Source organism: Microtus ochrogaster, chromosome 1 (genome assembly GCF_000317375.1).
Source record: "Microtus ochrogaster isolate Prairie Vole_2 chromosome 1, MicOch1.0, whole genome shotgun sequence".
Lineage (NCBI taxonomy): Eukaryota > Metazoa > Chordata > Mammalia > Rodentia > Cricetidae > Microtus > Microtus ochrogaster.
This window is the reverse complement of record NC_022009.1, coordinates 47,425,134-47,452,924: the sequence shown is the minus strand read 5'-3', so window position 1 is coordinate 47,452,924 and position 27,791 is coordinate 47,425,134. Positions and strand designations below refer to the sequence as shown.

The window sequence follows — 27,791 nt, the reverse complement described above, 5'->3', positions numbered from 1 at the left end:
CAACCCCATTTGGTCAAATACACCTGTTAAACCCCTATTGAAAACAGAAGAATTTAAGTTATGCACATCCACAAATGGTCACATATGTTTATTAAATATACTGTTTATGCATTAGAAAAATGGTATTTAGAGAAAATTAGACCTGTTGTTTACCTTTAATAAAAGTGGTCTGTTGTAAGGAGAGCCTCTTGTTCATCCTGGCCACCCAGAACCAAAATAACCACACAGAAACTGTATTACTTAAATAACTGTTTGACCCATTAGCTCTAGCTTCTTTTTTTTCCGTTTATTTATTTATTAAAGATTTCTGCCTCCTCCCCGCTACTGCTTCCCATTTCCCTCCCCCTCCCCCAATCAAATCCCCTTCCCTCATCAGCCCACAGAGCTATCAGGGTTCCCTGCCCTGTGAGAAGTCCAAGGACCACCCACCTCCATCCAGGTCTAGTAAGGTGTAGCTCTAGCTTCTTATTGGCTAACTCTTATATTAATTTAACCCATTTCTATTCATCTGTATATCACCATGTGGCAGTGGCTTACTGGCAAAGTTTCAGCATGTCTAACTCTGTTGGCTCCATGGCGTCTCTGACTCTGCCTTCTTCCTTCTCAGCAGTCCATTTAGGTTTCCCTGCCTAGCTCTGTTCCTTACAGCTCTGCTATAGGCCCAAAGCAGTTCCTTTCTTAACCAATGGAAGCAACACATAGACAGAAGGACCTCCTATGCCAGTGGTCACCAGATAGAAGTTCTTGTGAAGAAAAACTAAGTTTTATTCTCCTAGGGAACCCACCTAGAATCGAGCTTCCCGTGAATTCTGACACTAAGAAAGGTAATTGCAGAGGTAAGTACAGACTGATGAGCACTTTTGTCCTCTGTAGGCTGGGAATCCACGCGTTGAACTTACCCTCTCAGAACTTCAAGATATGGCAGCCAGGCAACAGCAGCAAATTGAAAATCAGCAGCAAATGTTGGTTGCCAAGGTACATTAAAAAAGAATCAGCATTCAGAATTGTATTTTTCAACTGGCCTTTCAGATTGAGGTTGCCTTTGTGGGTGGTGACATGGGGCTGTGTCAGGAAAGTGCTGAGCAGTGTTTATGTGTTGCATGCTGTGTGATTCAGGTGCCTGAATCTTTATAGTGTTGGAGTTGCATCAAAGCAAGAACCTTTGATTCACAGAGTAGGAAATGGTTGGTTCTAATCAAATGACAGACAGATGTGGAAAGAAAAGATACTTCCCATTGTTACTTCCAGGTTCCTAGGTGAGATCTCTGCCTATAGTTGGTTTTTCTGTCCTAGAGAAGACTGGCAGTCTGATGAAAGCTCAGGCAGAGCCCTGGAAGTTAACAAACAGACTTCAAAAATGCTACTCCATGTTGATTGTGTTAGGGTTATTATAGTTTGGGACATGGTTAGGACTCCTTATACATCCCAAGTCCTGCTTTTATATGTAAAACCCCATAAAGTAGGCTAGGGAAGTTTTCTAAATCATGGTTTAGTTATACTTGATAATCAACTAGAAAAGATCAAAGCCACCACCCACCGCTTATGGGAGTTATTCATGATGTGAAATGTCTTAAAGTATTCTGAATCTACTTTAAAGAGAGTCTCTGAACATTCTAGCTTGGCTTATTCTCTTTTTGTGATTTTTCTTTTACTTGTGTGTGTTTGGGTGTATATGTGTGGGTGACATGTGTGCCATGGCACAGGTGTGAAGAAGAGGACAAGTTCTTGGAGTTGGTTCTCTTGTTCCACCATGTGGGTCCCAGGAGATGAGCTCAGGTTCAGGCTTGGTGGCAAATGCATTTGTTGACCGAGGTTTCTGTTCTCCCCGGTTCCTGCAGTCAGTAAGTCTCAAAGAAATACACAGAGATCTACATTAATTGTATACTGATTGGCCTATTAGCTCAGGCTTCTTATTAACTCTTATAACTTATATTAGCCCATAATTCTTGTCTAGGTTAGCCACGTGGCTTAGTACCTTTTTCGGCAAGACAGTCACATCTTGCTTCCTCTGAGGCTGGGTCACAACTGTGGACTGAGCTTCCCTCTTCTCAGCATTCTCATTGCCATGCCTCTACTTCCTGCCTGGTTGCCATTGCCCCACCTATACTTCCTGCCTGGCTACTGGCCAATCAGCATTTTATTAAAAATAATACAAATGACTGGCACTTCCCCCCTCACCTTTTTTTTAAAACAAGAACTCTGAATCTAATATCCTTTGTTTCGCTTTTCTCCTGGCCATTATCCAACTTGTAACCAACATTCTAAACAAAGGAAAATATCTATAGTCTATATTTTTGGGAATGTGGGTGTAGTTTCCCAGGCTACTTCCTTCTGATGGGGTACGCTGATAATCTTATGGGTACCTAAAGAAAATTTAGAATTATGATCATGTCCTAACTGGCATCAGTCTTGAATCTGTTCTGGATGTAGAACTCAGACATATGGGCCATCAGAGATTTCTCAGGGGGTCTTCCTTGATAAATAAAAATGTAATTGTTTTATCCTTAGCTAGCCTGGGTATTTCAACATGTCTTTACCCATCTGGCTGGCCTGATTGACCAATCTGTAGAGAGAGTTACTCAGTCACCAGTTTTGTCCTTTAAAGTATGTTCTCACATGAGTAGGAGGAAAACTGTTGAGTGTTTTATTTTAGAATTGTCCTATTATGAAATGTTTCACCATTTAAAGACACTAATCATGAGGAAAGCAAAGAGTCCCTTGCTGACCTAGTATGAGTTACAGATTGGAGATTCGTCTAGTGATCCCCATGTAGAACACTGCTGTCCAGGAAGTGGAGTGAGGAGTGAGGAATCCTTAGAAGTACTGGGCAGCATCAGGAGCCCTGCACAGCCAGCAGGAAGCAAGGCTGGTGGGACTTGACAGATATAATGGCACACAGGAAAATACAGGACAGACACAGTCCTTACTGTGACCTCCTTCAGAGGCACCAGCATGAGCTGAACGTACAGACCAGTGCGTGCAGTCTGGTCTGCCCTAAGAATCTACAGACTCATACTGTAATATATAAAGGTGGTCAAAAGTTTCTATTTGCAAAGTTTAGATTTTTTTCATTCTTTGTTAGGAACAGCGTTTACATTTTCTAAAGCAACAGGAGCGCCGCCAGCAGCAGTCTATTTCTGAAAACGAAAAACTTCAGAAATTGAAAGAACGAGTTGAAGCCCAGGAAAACAAGTTGAAGAAGATTCGTGCCATGAGAGGACAAGTTGACTACAGCAAAATTATGAACGGCAATCTGTGTATGTGCCTGCAGCCCACGTGCCCACACACCCAGGCTAAGTCTAGTCAGACAGGCCAGTGCCTGGCAGTCCCAGTCACAAACCATAGAGGTTTGCATGTTCTAACACTACTGTCCCCTGCAGTAAAGAGGATAGAGTTCATTGGGTTAACTGACTTTTTTCAAATTATGTAAATTCTCTGCAAAAAAAAACAACTAATGAAATCTGAATAAGATTGTGCTCTAGTATGGTATTGTTTAAAATTAATTCTCTATTTTTAATATAAATTTATTTGTGTGTTTTATAGGCCACAATATAATAATTTGAATAATGTATATAATATGTATTGGTTAATCAGGAGGTTAACATTTCTGTCTCCTTGAACTTAAAAAGTTTTTGATAAGTCTATGGTGATTTTTGCATATTTATGACATGCAGTTTGTTTCGGAATAACTCTGGCCCCTTCTGTTATGGTAATGACATCAGCCCTTTGGATTGGTGTCAGGCAGCTCCAGGGGCTATAATGAGTTAGTCTGTTTTGTTGAATTACTCAAATTTTATTCATTTAAGATGACCATACAGCCAGGTATGGGAGCACATGCCTGTAATCCCAGCCCTTGAGAGTCAGAGGCCGGAGGACAAGACTGGAGTAAGGCCTTGTGTCCACAAATGATCAGTTACATCATGCAGGTGTTTCTTTTAATTCTCTGTGAATTCTGGGTTTTTTTTTGTTTGGTTTGGTTTGTTGTTTGTCAGTTTTGTGTCTTGTGGTTTTTGATTTGTTTTGTTTTTTGTTTTCAAGACAGGGTTTCCTCTGTGTAACAGTCGTAATTGTCCTAGAACTTACTCTGTAGCCCAGGCTGGCCTCGAACTCACAGAGATCCGCCTGCCTCTGCCTCCGAAGTGCTGGGATTAAAGTGTGCACTGCCACCGCCCACTGTTGTTTGTCAGTTTAACGAATGCCTTTTTAATGTTCCAACGATGGATAAGGCCTTAATAACAAAGCTTTTTATCTTGTTCTCTGAGATTCTTAAGTACCTTGACCAAACTAGCTTTTGTATTATGCCCCTAAAGAATATTTATTAACTAATGCAAGCATAATTATTTGTGAATAGTCACATCATGGATTTCAAAATCTGTTGGTGTGTTCTGGAGCTGGACACTCGCCTAGCAAATATGAGATGCAGGGTTTCTCCAGCCATAGCTCTAGGGAGAAAAAAAAACATATTTTGGGTTATGCATAAACTATCTTTTATTTTTACGCATACACTTCAATCCAAATCTAGCACTAAATAAAACCAGAATTGAGTGTACTGTATAGAAATGAAATGACCATTTTCCTTTTTTGGTGATTACAGCTGCTGAGATAGAAAGGTTCAGTGCCATGTTTCAGGAAAAGAAGCAGGAAGTTCAGACTGCAATCTTACGGGTTGATCAGCTAAGTCAGCAACTAGAAGATTTAAAGAAAGGAAAACTAAATGGGTTCCAGTCATACAATGGCAAGTTAACAGGACCAGCAGCGGTGGAGTTAAAACGACTATACCAAGAACTACAGGTAATTGCCTGGGTCTGGGGCTTTGGCTTTACTCAGTGGGTCCGTTTCTCTGGCTTAGAGAGATGGCTCGGAGCTCTTAAACACTTAGTTTTTGCAGAAGACCCAAGTTCAGACCACATGGTGGTTCACAAACTTCTGTAACTCCACTTCCAGGGGATCTGATGGCCTCTTCTGTTTCGCAGGCATTGAAAACACATGATTCACATACATACATGAAAGCAAAAACACTCATACATAAAATATATAAACCTAAAAAAAGATTCCCACTCTCAAAAGCTGCCTGCCATTCAACAGGTTTTCTGATTTTCTTTTTTTAAATTAGCTCTTGCTAAAACAGGTGCTGGATCATTTTATGAGAACATTCCACTACAGACAGGATCACTGATCCACTGTTGATATTACCCTCTTTACCTTATCATTCTTTTTTTTTTTTTTAAAGATTTTATTATGTATACAGTGTTCTGCCTGCATGTGCACCTGCGGGCCAGAAGAGGGCACCAGATCTTATAGATGGTTGTGAGCCACCATGTGGTTGCTGGGACTTGAACTCAGGACCTCTGGAAGAGCAGTCAATGCTCTTAACCTCTGCACAATGTCTCCAGCCCACCTTACCATTCTTTTACATTTTTAAGCAACCACTAAGTGTGTCGGTTTTAAAAGGATGCTTTTGGAAAGATATGTTGTAGCCGGGCGGTGGTGGTGCACGCCTTTAATCCCAGCACTTGGGAGGAAGAGGCAGGCGGATCTCTGTGAGTTCGAGACCAGCCTGGGCTACAAGAGCTAGTTCCAGGACAGGCTCCAAAACCACAGAGAAACCCTGTCTCGAAAAAGCAAAAAAAAAAAAAAAAAAAAAAAAGATATGTTGTAAAACTATTTTGGTGAGGTAGTTTTTTAGTATGTTTGTCTCCTGTCTTGTTTACATACACAAGTAGGAATGTGTGAGTGTGCAGATATGTGTGCTAGTGTTACAGCCTCATGAAGAGTGTATTACCAAGATAACTGCCTAGTCTTCTACAAGGGATATATCCTAATGGTGTCTAGTCTCACCTATTTCGTTTTTAAAAAAATATTAGTTATAGAGGATAGTGAAATGGCTCGGTAGTTAAGAGCACTTGCTGCTCTTCCAGAAGAGCAGAGTTTGATTCCCAGTACCCAGGTCAAGTGACTCACAACAGCCTATAATTCCAGCTCCAGGGATCCAACACTCCCTCTTTTGGCTTCAGCAAGAACCCATACAAACATGGCATAAACTTGCACAGACACACATATAAATAAACAAATAATAATAAAATATATATCAGTTATAGCGCAGTGAAGTGAGTGCTGTACTTTGAATTTAGGGCTATCTTTGTAACATTGCTTTCACTTCCATAGTTAAAGTTCCTCATTCAGTGGTCTGGGGTTTGCCTCCTGGATTCTGAGAGCTGCTGCAAGGACTGCCTCCCTAGGACTCCAGGCTTGGCCTCATAGCGTGCTGTTGGCCCTGGTCCTGCATGTGCTGTGAAGAGATGAACAGTTGAAGATGTATATCCTGTCTTTGTTCCATAAGCACTCAGGACCAACCTGTGTCCGTAGCAAGATCCTATCTCAAAAAAAGAAAAAAAAAAAAGAACTGGAGATGATGGTCAGTGGTAGAGTTCTTGCCTGCCATTATTTAAAGGCCCTGGGTTTAGTCTCCTGCACTAAAACTCACAAGCTACTTGTGTACTGGTTTCCCTGTTGTGTTCCTGTCCGCAGGTGGCAGGCCATCTATGCAAACATATCCAGACTCAGAGCAGCATTTGCTTTTCTCCCTTCCATTCTCTTTTCTTTCTCTCGTCTCTCTCAATGAGACTTTGATTTTTTCCTTTTTTTTTGTTTTGTTTTGAGGGTTTTTGTTTTTTGAGATGGGTTTTTTTGTGTAGCCCTGGCTGTCCTGAAACTCCCTCTATAGACAGGCTGACCTCGAACTCAAAGATCCTCTTGCTTCTTCCTCTAGTGCTAGAACTAAAGGCCTGCACCACCACACCTGGCTAAAAATTTGACCTTTTAACATAAATATATTTTTTACTTTAGAAATAGTTCCAATTTATTAAAATAAAGGACAAACATCCTGCCCATAAATTCTATTTTCCAAAACACCTTGTAGGAAAACAAGTAGGGTGGGGTCTTGTTATTGAGAAAACACACTAATATTAAAAGGCATAGAGTCTTCTGCTTCTAGATCACTGCTAGGTTGTGGGGAGCTTGCTCTGCCAGAAATCAGAACTTAGAATTGAGTATTCTCTAAAGCAGAAATAACAAATTGTCATTTCAAGCAACTCTCTTCTATAACATCCACGACTTTTGATCAGAACAACTAAACTAAGTCAGAACAGACCAACAAGAAACAGAAAATATAAGTCAAGAGGTCTGAGGTTGTCATATAAACTGTTAGTTCCTTGCTGCCCTTCTTATTCTAATGTAGTTGTTTTTTTTTTTTTACTCTTTGTGGGGCCCACCACCCAGCTTCCACACCGAGACTTATTCTTACTTTTTCATGACTGGTCTTAGCTTGGCTTGTTTGTAGCCAGCCTTGCTAACTTAAATTATCTCATCTATCATTTTCCTCTTTATTCTATATCTCTCTTTCCTTCTTTCTCTGTGGCTGGCTGCATTGCTGGGTGGCTTGCCCCTGGTGTCCTCCTCTCCTTCTCCTTTTCTCACTCCTCCTCTTGTATTAACTCTGCCAGCCAGCCCCACCTATCCTTTCTCCTTCCTTGCTGTTGGCCATTCAGCTCTTTATTAGACCAATCAAGTGTTTTAGGAAGGCAAAGTAACACAGCTTAATAGATAGAGTTAAACAAATGCAATAGAAAAGAATGCAACACATCTTTGCATCATTAAACATATATTCCATGGCATAAACAAATGGAACACATCTTAAAATAACATTTTATAACATTCTATGACCCTATTAAAGAGTCTACTTTACTGAAATATAGATATGTGTGGTGTGTGTATCTATCTATCTATCTATCTAAGACTCCAAAAGGATATAATATTACCTAAATAAATAGGAGTGCATTTATAAACAACTTCCAAAACTCTAGAATTGACAGAGACTTTTTTTTTTTTTTTGTAATTTGGAGACTATCTCACTGTGTAGCTCTTACTCACCTGGAACTCAGAGATGTGCCTGCCTTTGCTTCCTGCATGCTGGAGTTAAAGCTGTGTGCTACCACACACAGCTACTGTGAACTCTTAACTAACTGCTTTTTAGAATGCTTTAGTCCACTTTGTGGAGATTACACTTTATGTGTTTGTCATTTGGATTTATGGAGTCTAAACTAAATAGATAATCATCATGCTGTGGCCAGAGCAGACTGGCCCTGAAAAGACATGCTTCTCGATTCATGTGTGGAACTGATGTGGGACCCTGCCTACTAGAAACATGATAAGATGTAATTCATGCAACTGTTAAGTTGTATTCTCTACTTTGCAGATTCGTAACCAACTTAACCAGGAACAGAATTCCAAGCTCCAGCAGCAGAAGGAGCTCTTGAACAAGCGCAACATGGAAGTGGCCATGATGGATAAGCGGATCAGCGAGCTGCGTGAGCGCCTTTATGGCAAGAAAATCCAGGCATGTGAAAGAGTGGGTGGCTGTGAACCAAATTACTAATAGCATTTCATCTAAAGCTGCCAGTTGTTGTGGGTCTGCTAGTATATACTGAATCCCAATACTTAGGAGGTGGAGGCAGGAGATTTGTAAATCAGGGGCTAGCCCGGCCTGCATAGGGAGCGTGTGTGTCAACAACTAAAATTGTGAACAAAATGCTACAGACTTATAGTTTCAAAAATATTTGCTATTCTAAATTTCACAGATAGAAAATTCTCTGAACAAAAACTACAAAGTATAGGAGTATTCACCAGAGCCGATGATTGCTAATGGCTCTAGATATAGAAAAGTGTAGGATTTCCAATGGAAATGGGATGGTGTCGATTTTGTTCATCGGTCTGTACCTTGCCTGAGATCACTGTCATTCCTTTAACATCTAATGCTGTACCGTGGTCCAGAGTCTGCCTGCCCTTTACTACTCTGCTGCCTCTTAGTACGGGAGTGGGACCAGCACTACACCCTGTGTCTGACTGGAGGCCACATCCAACCCTTACACCATCAGCATCTTAGGCTGATGTCTTCCCTGCCCTGGGTTTCCAGCACATGCTTAGACGGTTTGGTGACAGAGGTGTCCTCTTGTCGGTCTCAGTCACTCTGAATGATGCTCTGAGGAGGCAGGGATGCGTGTCATAGGCTTTGCCCAGCTGAAGTGGATTTGAAGGATGATAGAGGATGGCATCTGGACTTCAGCAATCTGTTTCTCAGAGAGCTACCCTGTTTCTTAAACCTGAGTTTAAAGGTCAGTAATTTGAGAAGTTTCAGATGTTTTTCTTATCAAGATTAACAACACAGAGGCCATGAGAGACAAGATTATGTGGGCTTATTTATATAGAGTAGCAAAGAAAGTTCTGCAGAGAGAGGAGGAAGAGGGAGAGAGAGAGGAAAAAAGAAAGATCTTCAGGAATTGGTCTATATGGTTTTCTCTATTTTAGATTTTAGTGTGCGTACCTGCATGTGTGTCTGTGCACCACATGCATACAGTGCCCACAAAGGCTAGAAGAGAGTGTTGGAGCCTCTGGAACTGGAGCTAGAGTTATTAGCTGCCACGAGGGTCCACTAGAAGAGCAGCCAGTGTTCTTAGCTGCTAAAGCAGCTCTCCAGTATGGCTTATGTGTTAATAAAGGCAAGCAAGTCTGAAAGCTGCAGCACGGAGACCCAGGAGCTTAAGTAAAGGCCAGCTGCTCTAGTCCCCTCTTTCTGGGTGACCTAGTTTTTATCAAGGCCATGCACTGGTTACGTGAGACCTACCCATCTGTTTCACTTAGAGTCCACTAAATTTTAATCTCATCTTTTTTTTTTTAAAAAAAGGTCTTCTTGGCAATAACTATACTACTGGTTGAGCACCTATCTGGGTGCCATGGCTTAGTCAAGAGCCACCCATTACAGGCCTGATGAGGTGGTTAGACAACAAACACACTTGTTACCAAGCCCAGGACCCACATGGTATAGTAGAATGGAAGAACCAACTCCTATAACGAGTTGTCCCTGATCTCTGCACATGTGCACACACAAATAGCTAGATGTGTTATGCTGTTTCAGGGATCTTAAAGAACTTATGCTTTTGCAGAGTTGTGGTTCTCCTGAAGATCTAGGTACTTCCGAACATTTGGGAAGGTCTTGAGCCTTTCCCAGCATGCAGAATCCTTGGTTTCCCCATTTAAAACCTTCTTAGCAAGGAGCCATAAGGAGCCCATGATTCTCTAGTTAAAATCCTGTTGTACACCCTTTTGATATTGGCCAGTGTCTTCTACCTGGTTGTTCTTTCTTATAAAAGCAGAGCTGCTCTCAGAAATGCAGGGTCCCTGCCAGGCGGTGGTGGCACACACCTTTAATCCCAGCACTCAGGAGGCAGAGGCAGGCGGATCTCTGTGAGTTCGAGACCAGCCAGGTCTACAAGAGCTAGTTCCAGGACAGGCTCCAAAACCACAGAGAAACCCTGTCTCGAAAAACCAAAAAAAAAAAGAAATGCAGGGTGCCTGTCAGGACTGGAGGTCAATGGAGCACCTCGCCTTGCATTCTTATGATAACTCTCATCCCAACTACACATACAGACACAGACCCTCAACGAAACCCAAGCTACTGGCTTGAGAGTATAGTGAGTAAGTAACAGAGAAGGTCTGAAGCCATACTCAGAGAGCAAGCAGGATTTGACCAGTACCTCTGTCCACACAACAGGGGGTAGCCCTCCCTATTGAAGCTTGGGCTGTCACCATGCCAACTCTTTGTTTTCGTAGCTCACCAGTCGGTAGGTGTTTAGTATGAATCAGGTTCTCCCCTTCTACATGCTTGTCTTTCAGTGCAAGGGACTCCCAGGTTATAAGCTGAGTGATTTTTCCCTTTCCCAGCCTGACAGTCTCACTGAACTTGGTACTTAAGAGAATCTTGACTCTGACTTCATCCTCATTGCAGCTGAGCCGTGTGAATGGCACATCATCACCACAGTCACCCCTGAGTACATCTGGCCGGGTCGCTGCTGTGGGTCCTTACATCCAGGTTCCCAGTGCTGGGGGATTTCCTCTCCCAGGGGACCCCATAAAGCCCCAGTCTCTCACCATTGCCTCAAGTGCCGCCCATGGAAGATCCAAATCTGGTAGGTCGCCCCAGTCCTCTCCTGGGGAGTACATGGAGAGAGTGGTGTGGAGGTGGTACCAGCCCCTAACTCTGTATTTAACACAGACTCTGCCCCATCTCAAGTTCCTGGTCTCTACAGTAACAGTGACCCTAAAACAAGAACTAATTGTCTTTACTGATCTGAAGGTCTTGACTGTGCTTTTCAAACCACAAATGAAAATTTACAAGATGCATATAGCACAGGCTTCTTTATCCCTAAGAGCTTTGACGCAGTAGTCTGCGGCTAGGTAAGAGCTGCCTTCCTTCAGACAGTGCTATAGCTATTCTATCTTCATCAGTCAGAAAACCCACAAACTTGGGTTGGGTTATGGGTGTGGCTGCAAAGCCATGGGTTGGATATCCAGCACCAGAGGTCAGGTCCAGGAGAGGAAAAGAAAAAAAAAACATAACCCTTTCTTTGGTCTCTGCAGTTATACAGTGTGATGATTCAGGCCTCCAGCACTATGCTCTGAGTACTCATTGCATGGTGTTCCAGCCAGGCATAGGGCTTTTATGCAGAGAGTGTGATTGTTTTTTAAACCTACTGGTTTAAAAACATGTATGGTGACATGTACCTGTGATCCCAGTACTCAGGAGGCAGAGGTAAGAAGACAGCTGCAAGTTCAAGGCCAGCCTCGGCTACACAAGGAGACTCTGTCTTAAAAAAAAAAAATCAGTTTCCATACAGTAAGACTTTATGACTAGGGTTGGCCTGTATACACAGACTCGAGAACTTGTGTTGTGGCATATTAAATTTGTGAAAATATTGTTCTCCTGATATAAAGCCCATATTTTGAGTCTTCCCCCACCTCCGGTATTAGTAACCAGTTTGTGGTAGTCTTTTGTGCTGCTTGCTTGCCTTTGGTGGGGAGGGGTGATTATATTCGAGACAGTGTCTGTGTGGCCTTGACTGGCCTGGAACTCATTACCTAGACCAGGCTGGCCTTGACCTCACAGAGGTCCTCCTGCCTCTCCTTTGCTGGGATAAAGTCATGTACCACCACACCAGGTATTTTTGCTCTCTATTGCTTGGCTACATCTGCCATTCTGGCTCCTTCTGACTATAGCCAGTGGGGCTTCCCTGACCCTCATGGGCCAGAACCCCACTCAGACCTTTTTATGACCAGGTCTTAGCAGTCTGTATTCGGCTTGACCCCTCACTGGTATTCATTGGTAGGCAGTTGTGTGAGTCCCCTATCCATGGTGTGTGTGAAATGTTTCACTGACAGATGAGCTGTGTCCTCCTTTGCTGACTTGGTAGTTAAAAGTTCCAAGCTGAGAATGTCACCTGTTTCCTACTCCCTACTTAAGTGCTGTGTAGCCTTATACGGTTGCCAGAAGATGCCCTTAACCTCATTCCTCCCACTGTAGCTGAAAACAGCTTTTCAGGTTTCCAGTGTGAACCCAAGCTGGAGCTAGGATGAGGAATTCTCCCTAGGGGGCTCTGACCTCTGGTTGGCTATTCTGGTTCTGTTACACAGATGGCCACAGTAGAGGCAGAGTAATCAGCACGTGGACAGTGTCAGACCTGGACATCGGGCCTGATGGCAGCTCGTTGCGGCACTCTGCAAGCCTACTTGTAAACTGTATGTCATCTGATAGCCTTATTGGGGCACTTTTGATCTACAACACAGACTGAATCAACCATAATTTGTTTTTCCAAACTGACAAAGGACTGCTAATCACCCTTGCACTTGAAGGCAATACTGTGCTAACACCTGCCCCTTCTAATCCAGTTGTGGATTTGGAAGAAGGGCCCACACAGTGTCATCTGCAGACAGGGTTAGACACCAAGTAACGGATGCTCGCACAGGAAGGGTTATGTTGTGGATGTGTGTGGACTGCTGGGCATAGTGGCACACACTAGGAGGCTGAAGCAGAAGGACTGAAAGTTCTAGGCTGTCTCAGAGAAAGAAAGAGTGAAGGGGATTTTCTGAGTTACTTCTGAGACTTGTTTCTCTTTTTTTTCTTTCCAATACAAAATGTTAAGTGGCTACTTGTGATACCTGAAGAAAAATTGTTTCTCGGTCCTCTCTCATGACTGCTTCCAATAAAACTCCCCATTGCTGTGGGATTTCTGAGGCTACTGGGCAGCCATGAATATTCCCATGACCCCGAGAACAGAAAATCCCATCTCAGCCCACCTACTCACACCATGGGCCTCCAGTTGGCCTTGCTTTTCCAGTAAGCTGAGTTTTCACCTGGGTGCTTCTAGTGAGTTTTGTACAGCCCTACTCCCAGTCATCCAACCAAAAGGGAGTGAAAGCTCACACACGTGTCAGGAAGAGGCTGACAGACTTGAGCAAAGACTCTGAAATGTCTCACCCTCTCCCGTGCTGGGCTAACACTGTCTTGGAGCCCTGCGACTTAGCACTGTAGTCACCGAAGGGCGCGAACCAGCCAGAGCATGCAGGTCCTGCAGAACATTCTGGAGCCACTCCCACTTAGGACTTGAAGCAGTTGTGACAGATGCCTTCTTGCTGCTCTGTTATCTCTCATCCCTGGCTGATTCCTGCGCATGCCTACCTGCTGTGGGATTGGAAGCAGGCAGCCAAGGCGGCCCACACCTGTGCCTGTCAAAGAGCAGCAGAGGCCTAAGTAAGGGTACACGATTGACCCGCAGTTTCAATCCCCTTATGTGCACCTCTTTTCAGTTTGGAAAATGTTCTGTAATAAACATCTTTTCTGAATTTCCTGGAAACTTGGGGTTGATGACTGGCTTCCTAATCATTACAACAAATGTTAGCTGCTGCTCCTGCTGCTACTCAATCAGAAAGAACTTGGACTGGCCTCTTGTGGCCACAGATTGTTTTAGAAGGAAAGAATTGCTCACATAAAAGGAGAAATTTTATTCTAATAATGGAAATCATACAAATCAAATCTATTATGAAGTTAAATGATAAATCTTTTTCTACCGCTGTATGTGATTGTGTGTATAAGTAATGCCTGATGGGTAGGTGATGCTGTGTTCTGTGCTGGGATGTGGGACTTAATCTGTTCCAGTGTGATGCAGCCCTTGCTGCGGTGTTGGTGAGTGCTAGTCACAGTGGCCAGATGATAGCCCAGGTCCCTCCTTGGGCTTATGCAGAGGTCTGTGATTTTGGTTGACGACATAGGTAATGGAGTCCCAGTGGTGTATTTGTTTCTGGCTCAACTAATTCCAACACTGTCTTTTTCCTTATCCTATGCTCTTCTCAAGCTAATGATGGAAACTGGCCGACATTAAAGCAGAATTCTGCTTCCGTGAAGCCAACTCAGATGGCTGGTGGAGACTGGAAGGACTCGGGCATGGAGGGGTCCCTAAAGCAAGGCGCCATCTCCAGCCAGCCTTTGCCTTTGTCAGCACTGGGAGCTACAGAAAAGCTGGTAGGTCTCAGCGAGTTTCCCTGCTGTGCTGATTTTCACCTCAAGAGTGTGAGGTAGCATGAAGACAAGGCAGCTCTGTTACTGTCCACCTTATGCGAACAGCTCCTGGCCCTCAGGGGCCTGAGCATACTCAAGTGCAGAGTAGCGAGCCTAGTGGTGTGTCTTACATCCTGAAGGCTTATAAACCCTACTCTGTGCTGTTGTAAATGGATAGAAATATGTTTAACCTTCCAAAGAGTAACTTGGTGTTTTCTTCTTATAAATTTAGGGCATCGAGATTGGCAAAGGGCCACCTCCCATCCCTGGTGTAGGCAAGCCACTGCCCCCAAGTTATGGGACATATCCAAGTCCTGCGCCCTTGGGCCCAGGATCAACAAGCTCCCTGGAGAGGAGGAAAGAAGGCAGCTTGCCCAGACCTGGTGCAGGTCCACCAAGTCGACAGAAACCTGTCCCACTGCCCCCTGCAGGCAACGCTCCCCAACCTGGCTCCTCGCAGCAGATTCAGCAGAGGATCTCAGTGCCACCAAGTCCCACATACCCTCCAGCAGGGCCACCTGCCTTTCCAACTGGAGACGGAAAACCTGAGCTTCCACTGACAGTGGCCATTAGGCCTTTTCTGGCTGATAAAGGGTCAAGGCCACAGTCTCCCAGGAAGGGACCTCAGACAGTAAATTCAAGTTCCATATACTCCATGTACCTCCAGCAAGCCACACCACCTAAGAATTACCAGCCACCAGTGCATGGCACCTTAAATAAGTCAGTTAAAGCAGGTATGCTGGCTGAATACTTTCTCTGAAATGGTAGTTATCCCTTAATTAAGATCTGTGTCCTTGCATGCTACTTGCGATAAAACAATTCTTACATAAAGTATAGGGTGTCAGTTTGGGATGAAAATAAGAGACAAAATGCAGAGTAATTTTGCAGACAATCACACTCTGACTTCCTGCCTGGGTATCCGCATATCACTCAGTAGTAAATCCAGAAGGTAAGACTTGCGGAATTTCATTTTTCTCCTGCTTCAGGATAACTTATGCCATTAGTTATCCAGTGGTTACGGGGTGAACCTGCTGGCCATTGCTAAGTCAGCATCCTGGGTATGGGCAGTGTGAGGAGCTTCCATGAGGGACAGTCTGGAGTGGGTGATTGAACAGGGACCTTCTAGAAAGGCAAATGAGAAGAAACAGCACAGCTCTATCTACCTCATGGAGGTCAAAGAGTTTCCCATCCTAGCTGGAAGGTTCAATGGGCCAGGCCAGTGCTGCAGCATCCAAACTTGTAGTTCGATCCCTGGGTGTCTTTAGCCATCACCTGCTAAGGACCTCCCAAGTAGTGTGATCTGTGGATGCAGTTCTGGCCATGGGAGAAGTATTTGAACCACAGGTCAGATGCGTCCTGCTACAAAGAGGTAAGTATCTTCATGTTGCCTGAGTCAGCCCCAGGCTCAGATGCAGATTTAGTGGATTTGGCATTTTTCCTTGGTCAGAAGACTAAGCAGACTTTTGTTGGAGTGGGGAAACTCAGGTCAACAATTTTTTGTTTTGAAAAAGCCCAGTCTTGGAACCATATATAAAACTCAGTTTAAAGGGAGTGACTGGACGGTCTTAGAAAATGTTTGCTGAGGATTCAAAAATCAGAACCCACCAGCAATAGCAGCTTATGTTATCAAGTGAGGGCCAGGGAAAAGATCCTGCCATAGTAGCCAGCATGAAATTGTTCTGTCCTTTGTTTCTCCTCCAGTATATGGTAAGCCTGTCCTACCATCAGGGTCAGCCTCTCCATCACCCTTGCCGTTTCTTCATGGGTCACTGGGCCCAGGCACAACACAGCCTCAACCTCCTTCAGAATGTGCTGAGAAAGAGCCAGAACAGGAGGGGCCCCCTGTACCTGGAGAAGGCAGCACGGTGGAAAGCCTGCCACGGCCACTCAGTCCCACCAAACTGACACCCATTGTGCACTCACCACTTCGTTATCAGAGTGATGCGGACTTGGAGGCTCTCCGCAGGAAGCTGGCCAATGCACCCCGACCCCTGAAGAAGCGTAGCTCTATTACAGAGCCGGAGGGCCCTGGAGGGCCCAACATCCAGAAATTGCTGTATCAACGTTTCAATACCCTGGCTGGTGGCATGGAGGGTACCCCTTTCTACCAGCCCAGCCCTTCACAGGACTTTGTGGGCACCTTAGCTGATGTGGACAATGGAAATACTAATGCCAATGGCAACCTGGATGAGTCTCTCCCTCCCCGGCCCACAGCCCCACTTCCTGAAGAGCTTGCCCCATCCTCAGATGCCAACGATAATGAGTTACCTTCCCCTGAGCCAGAGGAGCTCATTAGCCCCCAAACAACTCATCAAACTGCTGAGCCTGCTGAGGACAATAACAACAACGTGGCTACAGTGCCCTCCACAGAACAGATCCCAAGTCCTGTGCCTGAGGCTCCTTTGGAGGAGGAACAAGTCCCTCCAGCACCCCTTTCCCCTGTCATCCATCCCTCAGCAACACCTGCGGTGGGTATCCCTGCTAAACCAAAACCATGCATGCCCTTGCATGCAGAATTAGATGTGGGGACGGGATAGTCAGATGATCTCAGACCAGACAGTTCAAAGCACGGCACATGGTGCCCTGGTAAGCTTGTTGGCACTGACATCTGAATGACAGACAGGGAGAGAAGCAATGAGCCTCCCTGTGGAGGTCAGTATTGACATGGCAGAAAGGGTTTGGGATCGTGTCAGGGAATCCACACAAGGTTTGCGTTTTTGGTTTTTAAAGACAGGGTTTCTCGTGTAACAGCCCTGACTGTCCTGGTACTCCCTCTGTAGACCAGACTGGCCATGAACTCGGAGATCCACCTGCCTCTAACTCCTGAGTGCTAGGATTAAAGGTGTGCACCACCACTGCCCAGCCCACAAAAGGCTTTCTTAATGGAATCTCTGATATGGGGTCAGTGGGATGAGCTGACTCCCTAGGGGCAGACTTGTGGCTCAGCAGTATAGCTATTGCTCCTTCTCTCTAACCTTCCTAGGAGTAGCTGGCAGCCTCCCTGGCCATCTACTCTACAGATGGCCAGGCCCTTGTAGGGCAGGCGCCAGGGTTGCTCCTGGAGAGCTGCTGCCTTAGTTCCTGGCACCCCTTCCCACAGCAAAGTCTTGGATTGGTCCTTGCCTTGGGTAGGTCACCTGACACTGAAACACTTGTTTGCCTACACAGAGCAAACGGACCAACCTGAAGAAGCCTAACTCTGAACGAACTGGGCATGGGCTGAGAGTGCGCTTCAACCCCCTAGCGCTGCTTCTAGATGCTTCCCTGGAAGGAGAGTTTGATCTAGTGCAGAGGATCATCTACGAGGTGAGCCATACTCCCATATATGCTGCTGGAAGTTTGAAGGGCTGGCTTTCACTTGCTCTGTGTCCTAGGTGGAAGACCCTAGCAAACCCAATGACGAAGGGATCACGCCCCTGCACAATGCTGTCTGTGCCGGCCACCATCACATTGTGAAGTTTCTGCTGGACTTTGGTGTCAACGTGAATGCTGCTGACAGTGATGGATGGTGAGAACCCTGGGGGGTGGGGAGTGGAAGGGCTCAGAGACTCATTTCCCCTAGCTTACAAAAAGAAATGATACACGTTTTTAAAACGTGAGTCAGGAGGTGGTGGCGCACAGTTTAATCCCAGCACTTGGGAGGTGGGGGCAGGTGGATCTGAGTTGAAGGCCAACCTGATCTACAAAGCAAGTTTCAAGAGGTTCTACATAGAGAAACCCTGTCTCAAGAAAAAAAAAAAAAAAAAAAGTAGAAACTTGGGACTCCAGAGATGCTTCAGTGGTTAAAGAGCCTTGGATCCTCTTCTCAGCACCTACAGGACAACAGTAGCTCCAGTCCCAGATCAGCTGACCTCACCTGGCCTCTGCATGCACATGATGCACACACATCCATGCAGGCAGAACACCCATACACATAAAATTAACAAAACACCTATAAACCTGCTTCGCACAAAGGTGTGGTACCTTCATCAAAATTCTTGGAGGTTTGTGTCACACAGGGGCCAAATAGCCCTGGGTGGTACAGATGCTACATGTCCCCCTCTGGTTCTAGGACACCGCTGCATTGTGCTGCCTCTTGCAACAGTGTCCACCTCTGCAAGCAACTGGTGGAAAGTGGAGCCGCTATCTTTGCTTCCACCATCAGTGACATTGAGACTGCTGCAGATAAGTGTGAAGAGATGGAAGAGGGATACATCCAGTGTTCTCAGTTTCTGTACGGTACGTAGGGAAGCTCGTGTGCCTCAGCTGCTTCCCCTGCTAATCGGCACTGCATCCCATATCTGGGCTAAGATCTGGCTCAGGGAGCAGATCATGCTTAAGTGGTCACCTTTACACTCGCCCTAAACATCTGAAAATCCCATTTGTATCTGGATGGTACAAACCTAAATCTTCCACTTGAAAGCTTTAGGAAGACCACAAGTTGCAGGACAGCCTGGCCTACATAGTGAGACTCTGCCTTAAACAAAAATCATATTAGAAGGATTTGAGTAAGCATGCCCTGGATTCAGAGGGAGTGGGTATGGTGGTAGTGCATTCCTTTAATTCCAGCACTCAGGAGGCAGAGGCAGGATGATCTCTGAGTTCGAGGCCAACCTGGACTACAGAGTTCCAGGACAACCAGGGCTACGCAGAGAAATTCTTTTGGGGGGGGGGGCATCTACACACCTCAAGTGTCTGGCAAGTGAAGGGCATGTCCCAACTAAGTTGCTGTAGCCAGTGTCAGGAATCTAGGAGCTCAGCCATGTCCTCTGCTAAGCAGTTACAAGTCACTGGTTCCATATAGCCCTGGGAAGTTACTGTGTTTGACTTGGTGATACAAGCAATAACAGCCAAACTACGGTGGGTACTGAACTCCCACAACAAAGGCAGGCAACAAAGTGCTGGGCATTAATGAAGCTGGGCAGGAACAAGGGCCCTGGGAAACCCAGCCCATGTGAGGAAGAGGCTGCTGTCACACAGGCTCCTGCTAAGAGAAGGTTTCTCAGCAGTGATGGCATAGGCCTGAAGTAGACCCTGGGTGATATTATGCTTACAACAACCAAGGTGCAAACCACAATGTGCAGCTGGTTTGTTGGTACTCAATGCAGTCACAGCTCCCTACCTGATGACTTGACGTAAGTTTCGTTTCACCTTTACCTACCTCTGCTGGCCTCTCTGCTAAAATCTATCTCTTTTTGGCTCAGGGGTACAAGAGAAGCTGGGCGTGATGAACAAAGGCACTGTGTATGCTTTGTGGGACTACGAGGCCCAGAACAGCGATGAGCTGTCCTTCCATGAAGGGGATGCCATCACCATTCTGAGGCGCAAAGATGAAAATGAGACTGAATGGTGGTGGGCTCGTCTCGGGGACCGGGAAGGCTACGTGCCCAAAAACTTGCTGGGGGTAAGCACTTGGCACACTCAAAGCTTAGACACTGGAAGTCAGCTGGCCTCGTACCTGTACAAGTCACAGAGACATTCAGATGGCTTCAGTTGTGCTGACATCAGGATAGAACAAAACACTATTCAGTAAGCCCTAGCAGCCTGCTCTCTATACGGGCAAGCCCATTAAGTCCGTAGAGTCTGGCTTTCCCCATGGGAGAGCATGTGGATGTTAGAGACCATCAAGGTCACCTCACTCTGCTTTGCTCATGGTAAACTTTTGCAAGTACTAAGTCACCCCACCCCACATCGTCCTCCATGATCTGGAGTATCAGAGCCAGGTATAGTGGCACACTATAATTTAATCCTAGCATTTGGTTGTTTTTGAATTTTTTGTTGTTTTGGTTTTGTAACTCCTTCTCTCTCCTGACAACTGAACCCAGGGCCTGAGCAAGCACTGAGCTAAATCCACAGTGTCTGTAATCCTAGCACTTGGAAGACTGAGTTAAGTGCCAGCCTGGGATAGAGACCTGATTGCTCAAAAGCCTGTAAAGTGGAGCAGTGTGGGTTGTCAGCTAGACTGCACTCATAACAGTGTCGGTCTGTTCTTTAACAGAGAGGTTGCCTGTGCTCTCTCAAGTGCTGTGGTAAGCCTGGCAGACGCTTCTTGTTCACTTGGCAAACCTTCCGAGATGCCAAGGCATGAACCAAGTACAGGTGCTTGTACCCGAGGAGCTCACATTGTCAGGAGCCTAGCAGAAAGTAGCAGGTTTTCAGGGGTAATAAAAAGGGACAGAGCCAGGCAATGGTGGCGTACACCTTTAATCCCAGCATTCAGGAGGCAGGCGATCTCTGTGAGTTCAAGGCCAGCCTAGTCTGTAAGAGCTAGTTCCAGGACAGGCTCCAAAGCTAGAGAGAAATCCCATTTCAGGGGAAAAAAGGGTGGGTGGGGGATGATGACGACAGCTGAGGTTAGGTCTGAACAAGCACATTTTGGGGAGAATGCTGAGGTGACAGGAGAGAAACCTGTAGGCCAACTCCTCTCGGTCATCTTTCGACCCTAACCCTTGTCCGTTGTTTCCCAGTTGTATCCACGGATCAAGCCCCGGCAGCGAACACTTGCCTGAACGTTCCCCGGAGTACCACAGTCTCATTGGCTCCCAGGAGCTGCTGGAGAAGATTTCAGCTGCCCTGGAAAAACTGAAGCTAGGACAGTCTCATGGTGCTCACTTTAGCAGACAGTATCCACAATGTGAATCCCAGCTTCCCAAGTGAGGCCCTTCTCCAGTCTGCAGTAACTGGGAGAGATAGTGCTTTGGCCTTCAGAGGATTGCATTTTTGCCAATTACTGTAAATCCAAATAAATACCCACATTCTAAGACACCTGCCCCTGTTGCCAGTAAGAAGTCCTCAAACTATGAATCCTGACAGTTGCCAATGAAGACAGAGTTCTGACTGACTTGGCCTAAAGGCCTCTTCTCCTGTTTGATGTCTCTGACCTTCAGCAAAAGCAAGCTGCTACCAGGTAGCTTTGGCTACAGCCCCGCCCTCCTTGGAAAGTCTCAAACCCCATCATTCTTTCTCACATTCCCGCTCACAAAATTTTCTTTCCTTTCACTACCAAAGGAGACCATTTGGAAACTGTTCTGTTTAACTAACCTGATGACCTCATGCTGTGGCTGGACTTGCACACCTCAGCACAGGGTCATCTGATTCCTACAACTTTTAGTGTCATCTTTAGCCTCCTTGTGGCATGAGTTTCATTCTATTCTTAGTTAGACACAGAGGAGTCTGGGAAAAGACGAGTCTAAGTAAGTTTGTGGCCAGCTGGGCAGTGCCCAGTCCAGTAAAGCCACCAGGCAAACTGGGATACAGTCAGTGTGGCCACATTCCAAGTGAGGCAAGCTCTCTATATTCTGAAGTTTGAACTCTGTAGACAGGCTTTTTATACACCAAGATTATTTTTCAACTAGACCATTGAAAACTATCAGAATTGTGTTGGAAATGTTTCTTCCTCATTGAAACACAAGCCCTTAGGCTTTATTTTTCATGTGAGTCTTGTGCATAACTACGTGTGATCCCTGTGTAGGCTCTGGGAGCAGTGCTGTAGTCAGCGGCCAAGTATTACTGTACAGGGTGGCGCTGAGTGGAGCCTCTGCCATCCCAACCCCACTGATGCTGAGTGACGTGCACAATAAACTGCTGTCTCACATCTGGCTATGAGTCTTGTGTTCTGGACGCAGGACAGCTGCACAAAGTGAGGCCAGAGTCTGCTGTGTACTTTCAAAATAAGTTTTAATCATACATTTTATATACAAATTACTGTACAGTCATTTTACTAAAGTGAAATAGTAAGTGCAAAGTAGAAAACACAGAAGGTTGTGATGCCTTCCTCTTAAGTGACAAAGTAAGTGGAGAGTCATAAACAGGCTAAGGCATTGTAAATGGGCTACTGGAGATAGGCAGGGTCCAACGCTAAACTAGCGGCCTGAATGACCACCACCTAGTTTGTTTCTGTGGGAACAGGGCCAAAAATCTCTTATAAACCTGGGAATTTATAAACATGGTAGAGGTTATATTAAAACTGATTTAGTACTGTAGTGCAGTTTCTCCCAACCCTGATAAGTATCAGCAACACTACAACATAAGCTCTTTAAAGCGTTAATCAACTGTGTACATATTGCACTAGGTAAGTGAACACTCTGCTTCCAGATACTTGAATTGCATTTCCAAGCACACACACAGCAGAGCCCTGAGTGCTCAAGCAGGGCAAGCAGCTTGGACTTTGTAACTTGATGTGCTGAGCTCAGTTCCCTTGCAGTTACTGGTCTCGTGATTCATAGAGGAGCTTGGTAGCCTGTAGAACAGCATAAAGCATTATTGGTTCTGGGCCTGATCACAGATGAGCCTATGTGCTTTTTAGGGGTAACTAGGGACGTCCCAGCTGTGTGACAACCTTTTGGAAAAAAACCTTGTCTCTAATTCCATGGGCTCAGCCTCCCCAACCCCGCCCTTGGTACCTTGTGCATGGCCACCAGCCATGCTGCTGCCTGCCTCTTGCTGCCATTTGCATCCTCTCCAGCCATCAGCCTCAGCTGTGTCGCAGCCTCTGCCCCTGGCACTGTGTACTGCAGGAACATGCCTGTGGCTCGAGTGCTGCCTGCTGGAGGAGGGAGATGAGGATCAGTAAGACCTTAGGGCCCTGTGTGCTCAAGAAGCAGCCTTGTTGGAAACATGCAGTGGTAAATGATACTAGATCCTGCTTCTGCAAAGACCCCATGTGCACAGAAATGGGAAAGGAATATAAAAGACTTGTGATCCCCAGGGCCAGGATAAACTAATGGTACCATTTCACCAAGCTTTTACATAGTACTGTTTTCCAGCAGTCCAGAAGCTGCTAAGCCTTATATATCCACGGCATTCTCCTTCCAACCTTAAGAGAAACCACATGCATACACATGTGTGTACATATGTACACGTACACACACACAACCACAACAGAACTGCTCTACATAGCTAGAGCAGTGAAGTACAGAACCTACTGTAGGAATAGCCTGGCCATCAGAAGATAAACCAAGCAGATAGTTACATGTGCCCTCGCTTCACTGGTAGAGACCACAGCTGAGCAGGCTGTTAATGCAGAAGCGATGCCATGCTACCCTGTCAAGTGCCATTCTTCTGGGGCTCTCAGGATCCCATGGAGAACGCTGCCAACCCACAGCTCCATCTCTGGGCTATGACCAGCTGCTCTAAGCATAATGATTTGAATTTAAGCTCTGCCCTAGGAACAAGCCACTTGAAATGTAGATCAGTTCTGTCAGTCATGGTGACCAGAAGGAAAACATTTTGAGAAATGACCCACCTCTAACCAGACATTAATTTACTAGCCTATGGGGTGAATTGAGCATACAGACCATAGCCAGGAAAAGGCCTGACTTGCTTGTCTGCAAAAGCTCTGGCTGAGGGCTGGGTCCACGCAGAGGCTTCTGAACTGTGCTCCAATTCAGACGCCTAGAAACGCACTGGAAGGCCCCGGCCGGGCTGCCCTACCAAGCTGTGCAGAACTTTTATCTGGGCCGTCTACCATCAGCCTTCATAAATAAAAATGTTCTGAAACGTGGCTATGGCAACTGTTGGCTGTGGCTGGTTTGTGCTTTGCAAGGCCATCAAAATTTTAGCCCCGCCATGGGGCTAGAGAGATGGTTCTCCAGTTAAGAGTACGTTCTGCTCTTGCAGAGGACCTGGGTTCAGTTCCCAGCACCTACAAATGGTGGCTCACAACCATCTGTAGCTCCAGTCCTAGGGATCCAACAGATTGCTCTGCTCTCTAAAGACACTAGGCCTGTGCATGGGCATACACATGCAGAACTTCTTGACCTTTAGACCTCTGGTGACCCTGCCCTTGGCACTAGGGTAAATCCTTCGTGCGCCTCCTTGTTGCATTCCATTAGCTAGGGCCTTCTTACCACTGCCTTCAAGAGACTGAGATGGAGGAACTGAGAGCCAGGAATCCCTGGAGGCAAGCTACTGGGTGCAGTGATGAAAACTGCTGCCCACTGCATATGCCTGGTGCCTGATCAGCAAAGAACTACCAACACACCTGGCCGCAGACGACTGCGGGCTGGCTTATCAGTTCTTGAATAACTTCTCCCTGGGAAAGAACTGAGCAAACATACTTTATGCTGTCACGACATTTCCACGTACGCTTTATAGATTCATATACTGGACCTAGTGCTTCTCTTAATCAAAAGAAATGAACCTAAATTTCAGAATCCACCCCAAGGGACAGAAGCAAAGGGGCTAGAGGAGGAACAGATACCACAGCATGCTGGGAGGAGTGACCCAGGGAGGGTGGAGGCTGACCTTCAGAGGCAGGCAGGCTCCCCAGGAGGCTGGTATAAGTGTGAATGTCTTTTTCTACTTGAAGAAGGTAGGCAGGCAGTGCAAAGAAGAAACAACCGAGAGTCAGTCAGAAAATGGAAAGAAGGTGCGTTAGGTCAGATCTGCAGGTTCAGAATGTGCGATGTGCAGTTCACCAGTGGAGTCGAGCTAAAACTGAAGCTCACCAAGGGCCTTGGCTGCACAGATGCCTGCAGGGGAGGCTCCGGCATCAGCCACACCACAGACTGTGTCTGGAATCTCAGATACTGCATTTGGAGGCCATCTACACCAAGTAAGGCGATCTCAGTGACCAGATGCCACGGACATCAGGCCAATCTCCTCTCATTATCCCCCTCCCCTCCTGGTGGGTTCTAAAGTTAGACTTAACACAAGTCCCAATGAAGAGCACGGAAGACCATCTTGGGACCAAGTGCAGCACCTCCTGTTGCCCAAATCGGTACTAGAGACCCTCCTGCTCAGGAAAGGCATGTACCTCCAGGAGTGAAGCCTTCTGTGAGAATCTGCACAGTACAGACATGTGCAATCTCAATTTCGTGATGGCTGTCCCCGTCCAGAATCAGGCACCTATAACAAACAAAAGTCATGAGACTGAGGCCTGAAGCCTATGACAATATTGCCCAGTGCCAGTGGAACACTGTCTCTTACCTCTGGTTGTTGGAAAGACGGCAAACCATAGTCTCAGGCTTCTCTGAGTCCCCAAAAGTAACAAGGAAGGTAGCTCCTTGGAAGACAAAACCAAACCAGTTACACAGGACCTGCTGCTTTATCTCCGGGCCCCCATGCGCTCGGGCCAGAAAAGCCTTCCTCCTCCATTACCAGAGGGGAGAGGACAGGCTGGCACACACAACAGCTTTGTGTTAAGGGTCCCCTTCAGCCAGGCAAAAAGGCAATAATGAATTAAGGGTCTCAAAAGCTTAAAAAACACCACTTGGGACAGAGAGATGGCTCAGTGGTTAAGAGCATTGTTCTCTCAATGGACCGAGATTCAATTCCCAGCACATACATGGTGGCTTAGAACTGCCTGTAACTCTAGTTCCAGGAGAACTGACGTCCTCTTCTGACCTCTCTAGGTATACGGCAGACACATGGTGCACAGACATAATGTAGCCATCCACATAGAAATGCACAGAGCTGTGAATTTTGTTACTCGTCACTGTCAAGGCCCAGATCAGATAACTTCAGAGCAGACTGGGCCAAGACTGGGCAGGGAAGAAGCTGGCCCTTGGCTGTGGGATGCACACAGGCCTGCAGCTGTACAGAGCTGTGGGAGGCAGGCCCCAACCCAAAGAACTCCCTTCTCCCTCGTGCTCCTATGTGCTTCAGAACCAGCATCTGCACCTGTTGCAGCTTGTCTCCAAGCCTCTGAGGACCATGGCTACACAGACTTAGCTACCAGTGACAGCCTTCCATCTGCGGAAGGTGCTGCTGAGGCAGCGCCCAGTAAGTCAGACTGACATCTTAGAACATTTCCATCTCTCGGTCCAAAAGAAAGTAGAGGAGGAGGGCAGGACACACCATCTTGGAGCAGGCTACATTTTAAGCATGGCAAGTGGACAGGCTGTCACTTACCACTTAGGAGCACCTTGAGCTGCTTGTCGTAAAACTCAGCCTCACGGTGAGACACCAGGGCACACTCCGCACACTGGCGCACTGGGTCCACAAAGCACATGCGCCGAAGCGGCACCTTCTGGCTGCAGCACCTGTCACAGAAGCATTTCCCACAGCGGCGGCAGTGGTGCTGGTGAGGGTGAAGGTTGGGCAGTGAGTAGTCAACACAGATGCACTAGGACTGCCTGCCGGCCAGTACTGCCAGGACCCCTGAATGCATCTGCAGCTGTGTGTGCCCAGGGTGAACACAGCAGAGCTCAGCCTCACTTGGGAAAAATGGACCAAAGGAGTCCCCCACCTGTATGTATATGTGTTGCTAGGATTTGAACCCAGGGTCTTGTACATTCTAGGTGAGCCGTTCAATCACTCAACGACAACCCAAGCCCTTAATTCCTCTGACTTCCTGCTGCCCAGCACATGCTGTCTCTGAGCCTCCTTGGGAGCTCCATACTCATCTGGGGAGCTACACTAGTAACTGAAATAGGGTATTAAAATGTCCTGTAAGATCCAGTTCCTCTGAGGAAGTGGGCTTTCCCCAGAAAGAACTCAATGGTACTGGTTCCCATCCTATACATACCTACTACACCACCACCACCACCACCACCACCACCACCACCGCCGCCGCCGCCGCCGCCGCCGCCGCCTCAGCTTACCTTCCTGGTGATAAAGTCAAATTTGGCATCACACTGCATACATCGTGGACACTAGGAGAGAACGTAACAGAGTATTATGATCCAGCTGTGTCACCTGGCTCACTGCTGAGGCCGAGCCAAGAGGTGCAGGAAAGGTTGCTAAGAAAGCCAACTTTCTGCCAGTAGAAGCAGCCTGCAGAGGCAGACTATGGAACAGCAAGGAGGACAGCCCGAGTTCAGTGTCCAGCTCAGAAGCTAGACAAGACTGGTCAGGCCACAGTCCAGGGCTCTAGGTTAGGACAGCAGCTTTAAGGTTCAGGTGTCCCACACGGGGCCTGGCCTGATGCCCGACAGCAAATACTTTGTGGAGAGCAAAGGCATACAGTTTGACTTTTGGAGCAGAGTTCAGATTCAGAACGTGCAGGGGCCGCTCATTCTAGCTTCACCCTCATCCTGTGACAGGAGTCAAAGTTCAGCGCTGCAGATGAACATGACACTCCACAGCAGTCGGTGGCCTTCACTGAGGAAAGGGTATGACAGCCCTGCTTTACAGACAAAGGAAAGTGTGGAGAAGAAAAAGCCCTCAGGAAGTCGGCTCTAGATAACTGACCACAAAGTTGATTCCGAATGCACACCTGGCTGGGGTCTGGGAGAAGCAGCTCGAGCAGAGCAGGATGAGAGGCCCAGTGCAGCCTGGCGCGTCCTCAGACGAGGCGTTCACACACAGGAGAGAAGCAGACGAGGTGCTCACACACAGCAAAGAAGCAGACGAGGCGTACACACACAGGACAGAAGCAGACAGGTGTACACACACAGGACAGAAGCAGACAGGTGTACACACACAG

General features: G+C 46.5%; 2 protein-coding genes across 10 annotated transcripts in view; one reads left to right on the top strand and one right to left on the bottom strand.

The window, feature by feature from the left end:
* The window catches only part of Ppp1r13b (protein phosphatase 1 regulatory subunit 13B), a 78,813-nt gene extending 56,796 nt beyond the window's left edge, over window positions 1-22,017 (top strand). For all 4 annotated transcript variants that reach the window (XM_026781401.1, XM_026781413.1, XM_005343597.3 and 1 more), the window contains 13 exons: window positions 874-975; window positions 3,083-3,257; window positions 4,595-4,791; window positions 8,255-8,395; window positions 10,841-11,021; window positions 14,241-14,407; window positions 14,676-15,177; window positions 16,145-16,911; window positions 17,612-17,749; window positions 17,818-17,951; window positions 18,495-18,661; window positions 19,627-19,826; window positions 20,890-22,017. In XM_026781401.1, the coding sequence (XP_026637202.1) occupies window positions 874-975; window positions 3,083-3,257; window positions 4,595-4,791; window positions 8,255-8,395; window positions 10,841-11,021; window positions 14,241-14,407; window positions 14,676-15,177; window positions 16,145-16,911; window positions 17,612-17,749; window positions 17,818-17,951; window positions 18,495-18,661; window positions 19,627-19,826; window positions 20,890-20,931 (2,913 nt within the window). In that variant the 3' untranslated portion in view covers window positions 20,932-22,017. The remainder of the gene's footprint in view (window positions 1-873; window positions 976-3,082; window positions 3,258-4,594; window positions 4,792-8,254; window positions 8,396-10,840; window positions 11,022-14,240; window positions 14,408-14,675; window positions 15,178-16,144; window positions 16,912-17,611; window positions 17,750-17,817; window positions 17,952-18,494; window positions 18,662-19,626; window positions 19,827-20,889) is intronic.
* Window positions 22,018-22,090: 73 nt separating this feature from the next.
* Window positions 22,091-27,791, bottom strand: part of Zfyve21 (zinc finger FYVE-type containing 21) — a 17,010-nt gene continuing 11,309 nt past the window's right edge. Inside the window, exons 2-8 of one of the 6 annotated variants that reach the window (XM_026781421.1) lie at window positions 26,968-27,018; window positions 26,276-26,444; window positions 25,352-25,427; window positions 25,179-25,270; window positions 24,668-24,724; window positions 22,825-22,967; window positions 22,091-22,661 (exon numbers count right to left, since the gene is read on the bottom strand). In XM_026781421.1, coding sequence (XP_026637222.1) covers window positions 22,626-22,661; window positions 22,825-22,967; window positions 24,668-24,724; window positions 25,179-25,270; window positions 25,352-25,427; window positions 26,276-26,444; window positions 26,968-27,018 — 624 coding nt within the window. In that variant the 3' untranslated portion in view covers window positions 22,091-22,625. The remainder of the gene's footprint in view (window positions 22,662-22,824; window positions 22,968-24,667; window positions 24,725-25,178; window positions 25,271-25,351; window positions 25,428-26,275; window positions 26,445-26,967; window positions 27,019-27,791) is intronic. The other 5 variants (XM_026781430.1, XM_005343598.3, XM_026781434.1 and 2 more) reach the window with 5 other exon arrangements.